Source organism: Chlorocebus sabaeus, chromosome 4 (genome assembly GCF_047675955.1).
Source record: "Chlorocebus sabaeus isolate Y175 chromosome 4, mChlSab1.0.hap1, whole genome shotgun sequence".
NCBI classification, from domain to species: domain Eukaryota; kingdom Metazoa; phylum Chordata; class Mammalia; order Primates; family Cercopithecidae; genus Chlorocebus; species Chlorocebus sabaeus.
Window position 1 is genome coordinate 57,108,721 of NC_132907.1, and position 9,070 is coordinate 57,117,790.

At 47.8% G+C, this 9,070-nt stretch overlaps 1 protein-coding gene across 3 annotated transcripts in view; it reads left to right on the top strand.

Annotated features, from left to right (window-relative positions):
- The window catches only part of GDNF (glial cell derived neurotrophic factor), a 27,594-nt gene extending 23,461 nt beyond the window's left edge, over nt 1-4,133 (top strand). For all 3 annotated transcript variants that reach the window (XM_007961423.3, XM_007961425.3, XM_007961424.3), the window contains exon 3: nt 673-4,133. In XM_007961423.3, the coding sequence (XP_007959614.3) occupies nt 673-1,157 (485 nt within the window). In that variant the 3' untranslated portion in view covers nt 1,158-4,133. The remainder of the gene's footprint in view (nt 1-672) is intronic.
- Nucleotides 4,134-9,070: the final 4,937 nt, after the last annotated feature.

Consider the following 9,070-nt stretch of genomic DNA (forward strand, 5'->3'; position numbering starts at 1 on the left):
TCTGTCAGAATGGTTCTTGTCCCACTCAGCCACACAGAATCAAAGCAAGTTTCAGGGAAGAGCACTCAGTATTCCAGATAAAGGTAGCCATATTGGAAGACCTCACTTTTTTCACCCTGTAAGATGGTGTCTCTCAAAGTTTGGTGCGTGGATCTTTGACATTAGAATTCCTTGGGGCTTGTTAGAAGTGCAGATTCCTTGGCCCCTCCCCAGACCAACTGACTCATTGTCTTCAAGGGTAAGGCCAAGAATCTGCATTCTAGTCAATATCCAGGGTATTTTCCTGCACACTCACATTTGAGAACCACTACTCTAGGTTGTGTGACTAGGCAGGAAAAATGCCCCTAGAGGATTGGCCAGCTCTCAGCGATCTCTGTATGGACTTGTTAAAAATGGTGGATGTTATTCAAATGAAAATTACGCTTCTAAGGATTTGTTTTCTTCAAAGAAGTATGTCACCACCACGGTAGTCTCCTCTTCCAACTAAATCATCTTTCTTCTGTGCATTTTTGCCTCTGTTCTTGGGGATTACAATGGTCCCGTAGCTTAATCAACTGATAGTTTTGCTGTGGGTCCAATTTTTGCTGACTTTAGGAGGGCACTTTGATCTTGAAGATGGCTTGAAACGATCATTTTGTCTCATGTGCCATTTTCTCTTTTCTTGTTGAACAGCAAATATGCCAGAGGATTATCCTGATCAGTTTGATGATGTCATGGATTTTATTCAAGCCACCATTAAAAGACTGAAAAGGTCACCAGATAAACAAATGGCAGTGCTTCCTAGAAGAGAGCGGAATCGGCAGGCTGCAGCTGCCAACCCAGAGAATTCCAAAGGAAAAGGTCGGAGAGGCCAGAGAGGCAAAAACCGGGGTTGTGTCTTAACTGCAATACATTTAAATGTCACTGACTTGGGTTTGGGCTACGAAACCAAGGAGGAACTGATTTTTAGGTACTGCAGCGGCTCTTGCGATGCAGCTGAGACAACATATGACAAAATATTAAAAAACTTATCCAGAAATAGAAGGCTGGTGAGTGACAAAGTAGGGCAGGCATGTTGCAGACCCACCGCCTTTGATGATGACCTGTCGTTTTTAGATGATAACCTGGTTTACCATATTCTAAGAAAGCATTCCGCTAAAAGGTGTGGATGTATCTGACTCCGGCTCCAGAGACTGCTGCGTATTGCATTCCTGCTACAGTGCAAAGAAAGGGACCAAGGTTCCCAGGAAATGTTTGCCCAGAATGGAAGATGAGGACCAAGGAAGCGGAGGAGGAGGAGGAAGACGAAGAAGAGGAGGAGGAGGAAGGCAGCCATCATGGGAGCCTGGTAGAGGGAGATCGAGCTACAGACAACTGGACAGGAGAGAGAGAAAACAGCCCTCTGGATTCTCCAGGATGGCAGCCGATGTCACTAGAAGCTCAGGGCTGATGTTCCTGGTTGGCTGTTGCCACCGTTTCAGCTGATACGGTCCACTGTCACTGATCACCGGCGCGGCTGCGGATGCACTTGAACCAAACCAGTGTATCTCCTGTGATTTGTTTTCATGTGTCTGAAGACACCAGGGAAACAGGGAGCCTGGTGTTGTTCCTTGTCATTACGTTTTACTGCTGAAAGTAAGAGGTTTATTTTTCTGTCACTCAGTGGAGACATACCCTGGAAAGGAGAGGGAAAAAAAAAAAAAGCAAAGATACAAGAGATAATCACCTTTGCATTTGAAAGTCGAGGCCCGAGGTTTACTACAATCAGTATTTTTGCCAACAGTTGGTGATGGATTTCCATCATCGTGTGTGGGGTGGGAAGAAGTTGGCTAGGAACCAAAAAGGCTGTGCTCATGATTAAACACAAACCTGAAGGTATTTCCTTTATGTCCTTGGAAACGGGAAACGAGTTATGGTTTTCGCCAGCATTCTTGTAGGAGAGAATTGGAGAAGGCCCCCAACTGCCCCCGGGCAGGGAGAGCACCTCGGGCCTGTTGGTTTACAGAGAGACAGATGTTACATACCCAGCTCCATTGATGCGTGGTCACCAGTGACCAGAGAAGCTACTCGATGCAATGCATCTGTTTCAGATACAGAAATATAGAGAAGATATTTATTGAGATTTAAGTTATTGTTATTTATTACCGTTCACTAATGAGTTTCTCTTTTTTCCCTTATTTATTAAAGTTTCTTTTCAAAGGTGCCAAAGTATATGTGCTCGCAAAATGTAAAGAAAGGTGACAAAAGGAAATTCGAATTGGGAACAAGGGTCCATGCTTTTCAAAGTATTAAAAAGTTTTTTGCTAGGCAAAAATCACTTACTTTACCTGTTTAAGAAAATGTCTCATTAATTTTCCCCAGATTTCAGCATTTTCCCCAATTTTCATTTGTGGAGCGTCTCAGGCAAGCCCCCTTTCCTGGAGCAGCATGCAGAGACCACCAGCACTTGATTTTATTTCTTCCTTGCTCCATCGCTGAACAGAAACGTTGTGGGCTCTACTTCCTGTTGTATTTAAGCTCTTAGTCCCCTCCATGTATACCTAGCTATACTATGCATAACCATATATAGAAAAGGTTCAGTTCCTTTTAACAGGTAGTCCTGGATTTAATGTTGACCTAAAAGTAATGTCAACAATGCTGTCAGGTAGCTATGATTTTACAGACTCCCTCCATCCCTGCTCACCCACAGCCCTCCCGAGAATATGCCAGCTGCCCAGTGCAGCATGGGAGACACAGGGGCCTTCCAGAGGTAGGGTCTACCAGGTCCTGTACAACTCCTGGGCTGTCACCGGGGGGTCAACAGCTGCTGCTGCTGTATACCCAAACACCTGACAGTTCCCTGGGGAGCAGATGGCTGAGAAGGGTGCCGAGGAAGCCATGTCTGGGCCAGCCACAGCCACACACAGAGCCTCATACTTAAGAGTGTGCTGCCTTTAAATGAAGGCGATCAGGGCCAGTGCAGCGGCTCACACCCATAATCCCAACACTTTGGAAAGCCAAGGTGGGAGGATCTCTTGAACCCAGGAGTTTGAGACCAGCTTGGGCAACATAGGGAGACCCTGTCTCTGCGGAAACTTTAAAAATTAGCCAGGCGTGATGGTGCACGCCTGTGGTCCCAGCTACTCAGGGGGCTGAGGAAGGAGGATCACTTGAGTCCAGTAGGTCGAGGCTGCAGTGAGTTGTGATCATACCACTGCACTCCAGCCTAAGTGACAGTGCAGTACCCTGTCTCAAAAAAAAAAAAAAACAGAAAGAGGTTGGAATGGGAGGAAGCATCGGGTGGGAACAGCCACCCCCTCCATGCCCTAGATTGTGAATTTGTCAGGCAGCCAACACACGTATGACACACTAGGCCCTATATTAGAGCTTGTTGCACATTTCATAAAAGGGATTTTCATCAAGGAGATAATCTGTTACTACCTTAATGGCTATTAGTCATAAAACTATGACAGATTTAGCAATTAAATGAAATACTGGCCTCCATCAAATAATCATATCAGTTTTACAAAGTAACAAGAAGCAGCAGTTACCAGATATCCCATCCCCTTCCCTGAAAATACCCAAATTCTTCACGGTTCTGCCCTTCTCTGTCTTTTCTGCTCCCCTTGCCTGCCTGGGAAATGGAGGAAAGGCCTTCTCTCTCACCTTCTCTTGGGATCTTGCTGAGAATTCAGACTGCTCAAAACAGTGACAAACTCCAGCCATCCAGTCATTCATGGAGTGCAATTTGGATGTGGCCCCAGGGGCATCTGTCCCATTCAGAGAACCCTGGCAGGTGCGATGGCCACTGTTCCCAGGCTTCAACCTCAGTGACTGCCCCACACCCACACCAGCTCCCCATGGAGAGTCCCTGCCCAAAAAAAGCTGTAGTATCCAATGGGTGTTGACAGCTCGTTCCCAGCATCACCTACACGCCACAAGCAGGTTTTAATGGAAGCAAATTGCTCTACCAAATCCACAAAAGGGTAAAGTTTGTGATTTTTCTTTATCATTGCGATCGCCATCTGATACAGTAAGGAGTGCACTTGTTTGAAAGTTCTGACTTCTCTGATCTGTCTCGGTCGTTTGTGTTATACAACCAAAGTTCTCTACAGACTTTATTTTTGTACAATATCATTTTGTAACTTTTTACAAATAAAAACTCATTTCTATCACTCTCTGTACTTCTGTACTTCCTTGCATGCACTGGGCAAGGCAGCCATCCACAAGCATTTATTAGGAATCACTGCCTTCTTACCACACAGCCCCCTGGATGGTCAGTGGCCTTGCCCATCAACTCCCAGCAACCAATCACCACTCAGGAGGGAAAAAACTTGCAAAATTGTTCTCCTTCATTCAGCAAACCCTTATGGTGTGCCCACACTCTGCCAGGCACTGTTCCTGGCACCAGAGCTCTAATGGTGACCAAAGCAAAAACCTCTGCCCTCCTGGAGTTATTTTATTTGGGGAGAGACAGACAACATTCAAAAAAGTAAACCATGTGTTGAGAAATGCTAAAAGAATACAAACAGGATCCTATAATATAGACACTAACAGGGGAGCTTGCTTTAATTAGAAATGACGTTAAGACTGAAGTTAAGAAACTGTGCCAACAGATCAGGAGCATCCCAGGCAGAGGATGCAGCTTGTATGAAACTGAGTCACGTCAGGCGACTTTGCACGGTGCTCTATGGCTCTTCTGCATAGCCCCAGCCCAGGCTGCCCCATGGACGGCATTTGTGCCGCACTAGCCTTTGCCTGAAATGCCCCCTCTTCCCAATGCACGCCATCCCTGCGTGGAGACTTAGTGGACTCACGGGTACAACTTGTGGGTTCAGGCATTCAGAGTCCTTCTGCCAGGACTGGCTGGAAGAGGCTCCAGGGCGGTGCTGAGGCCAACTGCATTTTCTCCAAGCCAAAATTCCAGTCCAAAGTCAGTGACTTGGAGTGGGAACACATGATGGTAAAACTCCTGCTTACCTCCTCTCCCTTTTTAGAGCTATTTTCCCAAAGTGTGTCCGGGATTACTTACACAGTGAGATGCTCCTCAAATTTAAAAAAAAAAAAAAAAGGAAGGAGGACATGATGGTTCTCTGATCAAATAACTTTGGAAAATATTGAGTTAAATAGCATCAACCCATGCTTTAAAGTTTAATATATAATTGTAGAGCTTGTCAGAGTCTTTATTGGGCCAATGATTGTTTCACAGTCCGGGGGGGGGGGTATCGTGTGCAGAATTCCCCATGTAGACATGACCATGGGTTCGTTGGTTTGTCTTCTTTCTCATCACACCTGGTGACCACCATGGAAACTATTTCGGGCCATTTTGCCTGTTTCTGTGAGCTTCATGGTGAGTCAGGAGCTGGACTAGAGATTAATAAGAGGCAGAAACTACTGGGCAGCTCCCTACTAGGAAGGCACCCCTCCCCAAACACACACATACACACACACACACACACACACACACACACACACACACGGTATTTGGACCCTGGTTTCTTGCTCAGCATGAATAACAAAACAATTAACCAGTGGTCAACTTTAGCAACTTCCTTCAACCAAGAAAAGGAGAATGTGCTGAGAGCTGGGAAGTCCCCAGCAGCCTGGGGGCGCCTGCACCATGCTCTCCCTGTCCTTCTTGGGCTGGTGCTTTGCTGGTCTGCAACCTTGGGTGCGTGCCACCTCTCACTGCGATCCCCAGAGGGAAAGCCACACTTGCTGGCCTCCCGCTCTGAAATCTGCGATGCAGAGAAGGGTGGAAGACCACTGGGTGAGGAGCCTGGATACTGGTCCCGACGGCCTTATGTGGCTTGTGCCCACGAGATCATCTCAGGCCAGCTTTCTGCTGTGTTAAGGAGGTGCTCTGGGGGACCATGAGTGTGGAGTGAAGTAGGTTAAAGTAACTTTTAAAATATCAATCCACTCCCGGGATAGAGGTGGAAAATCAGAATTTCCTGAACCTAAGTCTCAAAAATAAAGATCTTCTCTTCGAACACAAGATCCTACTTGGGCCACGGCCGATGTACTATCAGACACCCAAATCCTTGGGAGGTGGAAGCCTGTCGCCTCCACTCATAGTCCACCCAAGGAGGGGGCACGGGTTTCAGCCAAGAGTCTCTGGCTTTTTTCCGTCAGGTAATGAAATGTCTGAGTCCCAAGGGACTTCTTGGGATACACATTTGTTAACAGAAGCGCTGCTAGAATCCTAGGCAATAGTTAACTCATCTTTAGTCTCAGCCTCACAACATCCTAAATGAAATTAAAACCAAATGCTGCCAAGTCATCCCTGAAAATAGACAGTTGGGGAAACGAAGGGCAAGCACACATTTACTCATGTAAGACAAGGAATACACTGCCACGTCCCTGGCCACGGCAGCTAAGTGGGATGAAGATAGGACTGCAGATGTGGGGAGGAGTCCGTGATACCCCAAAAGCGAGACGTGCAGGGAGAGGTGTGGAGAGAGCGCTAGAATGCCTCAGAGAGAGCCGCAGGTGGGATGAAGAGCCGGAAGGCAAATGAATCAGAAACAGCTACAGATTAGTGTTGCCTGAGAAAATACAGGACACCTAGTTAAATCTGAATTTCAGATAAGCAGGCACAATTTCTTAGTACAAGCACGTTTCATGCAACATGTGGGACATGCGACGTGGAACATACTCATGCTTGTTGTGACAAATAATACATATTTGTAATTTGTCTGAAGTTCAAATGTAAGTGGGCGTGCTGTATTTTAATTTGCTAAATTTGGCGAAAGTTACGTTGGAGCTGGACCTTGCATATGTGTAGGAATCTGTCACGTCGGTCAGGTCAACACAGGCTGGGATGGACGATAGACAGACACTCCAAGCAGGAGGAACAGTGCGACTCAAAGTGTCAAAAGGGCAGGGTGGTGGGCTCAGAGTGGAATAAGCTATTAGACACGGCAAACGCAGTGCCTAGGGACCCAAACACGTTTTAAACATTTTTTAAATCAAAAGAAAAATAAATATAACAATAATGCATATATAATAATTAACCCAGTTTAGACTGTACTTGCCTATAGCAGTGCAGTTGTATATTTTAATGGAGAAGGGGCCCACAGTGACAAAAATGCCCGGAGCCCATGAAGAGTCATCATGCAGCCCTGGGTGCATTGCTAACAGCAGATTTTCTGTGTCCTCTACTTCCAGTTTCCTTCTAGTTTTCTCTTTTTCATGAATTATTAAAGCCAACCTTGTCCTTAAAAAAAAAATCCCAGCACTCTGGGAGGCTGAGGCAGATGGATCACCTGAGGTCAGGAGTTCAAGACCAGCCTGGTCAACATGGTGAAACCTGGTCTCTACTAAAAATACAAAAATCAGCCAGGCATAGTGGCGCACGCCTGTAGTCCCAGCCACTCGCGGGGCTGAGGCACAAGAATCACTCGAACACAGGAGGCGGAGGTTGCAATGAGCCTAGATCGTGCCACCGCCCTCCAGCCCGGGCGACAGAGCAAGATAGAAAAACAACCCTTCTTTCCATTCTTCAAGTTAGATTGTTTTCTCAAGATATTTGCATTTACTGCCTACTTAGCGAAGCATAAACTTAAGGCCATGCCATTGATAGTCCAAGGCTCATTCATGATTTCTGAGAAGAGACAATAAGAATCAGTGGCCCAAGGGCATGACAACAGAGGGAAGAGCAGGTCAGATGGAAGGTGGACGGGATGGGCAGACCGTGGGAGGGGTGGAGAGAAGACTTCTGCCTCCAGGAAACCAGAGAACCATAGAGCTGAGCAATGGCGAAGAAGGATGAGGTTTCAGAACATGTGGAATCGATTGTTTTAACTTGGGAAACTCTTCAAAGTGATACATGTAGGGGATTTTAACCCACTCCCTGCTCGCCTGCTCTGGGCCTGGGTCTCATTCATTCAATTAATTATTGAGCAGCTATCTCCTGCCAGGGGAGGATGTAAGATACAGAGACAATGCTGCAAGGGGCTTCCAGATTAGAGGGACAGAAATGGAGCATGAGAACGTGGGGGAGGGGCAGCAATGGAGGGTGTCATGGAGCTCCCTGGAGGGACAGAGAATCCCGCTGAGCCTGGGGAGCAGGGGAGGAGAGAAGGGTGGTCTGGGCGGGGTGATGCTATCAGGGACCACCTCCTGGAAGTGGCTGCCAATTAAAGGATGAGTAGGAATTTCCCAGAGAGGGCGTGAGGTGGGGGAGGGCATTCCAGGCTGAAGGGACACCGAGAGCTCAGCCGTGACACCCAGACACAGCCTGGGGTGCTGTTGGCTTGGGAAGCTGGAGATGGGGAGAGGACAGAGCTCTGGATCGCAGGGTGGCTACGCTTAGAGAGGAGAGAGGCCTCTCGTGGGGAAAGGCAGCCGTGAGGTGGGGGAGCAGGGAGCTCTGCTCTGCCAGGCTCCAGGCTCCTTGGGAAAACGATCACTTTGGATCTTCACACCCACCCCTCCCTTTCAGACCCACTACCTCTGCAGCCCCTCTGGAGCCCACACTTTCTTTTTTTTTTTTTGAGACAGAGTCTCGCTCTGTCGTCCAGGCTGGAGTGCAGTGGCCGAATCTCAGCTCACTGCAAGCTCCGCCTCCCAGGTTTACGCCATTCTCCTGCCTCAGCCTCCCGAGTAGCCGGGACTACAGGCGCCCGCCACTTCGCCCGGCTAGTTTTTTGTATTTTTTTAGTAGAGACGGGGTTTCACCGTGTTAGCCAGGCTGGTCTCGATCTCCTGGCCTCGTGATCCGCCCGTCTCGGCCTCCCAAAGTGCTGGGATTACAGGCTTGAGCCACCACGCCCGGCCGAGCCCACACTTTCAAGGCCTTGTCTGCACTGATCTCATTCTCCCACAGACTCGCCTCCTGGGAACATTTGCTTCCCACAGGAGACTCAGTAGGACTGCAAGTCTTCCAGACCAGCATATCCCAAGCTGCCCGGTGGAACCCTAGGAAGCATCCATGGAGACTGGGATTCCTTGATCTTAAACATGGGAGAAATGTTACATACTTCAGTCCCCTCTCATGCAGCAGCAGCAACATCACACATTCCATACGAAGCAAGGATCTGAGAAGGCCTGTGGAGGGAAGCCCTGTTTAATCTTGTCTAACACAACATTTCCCAATCTTAGTTGACCA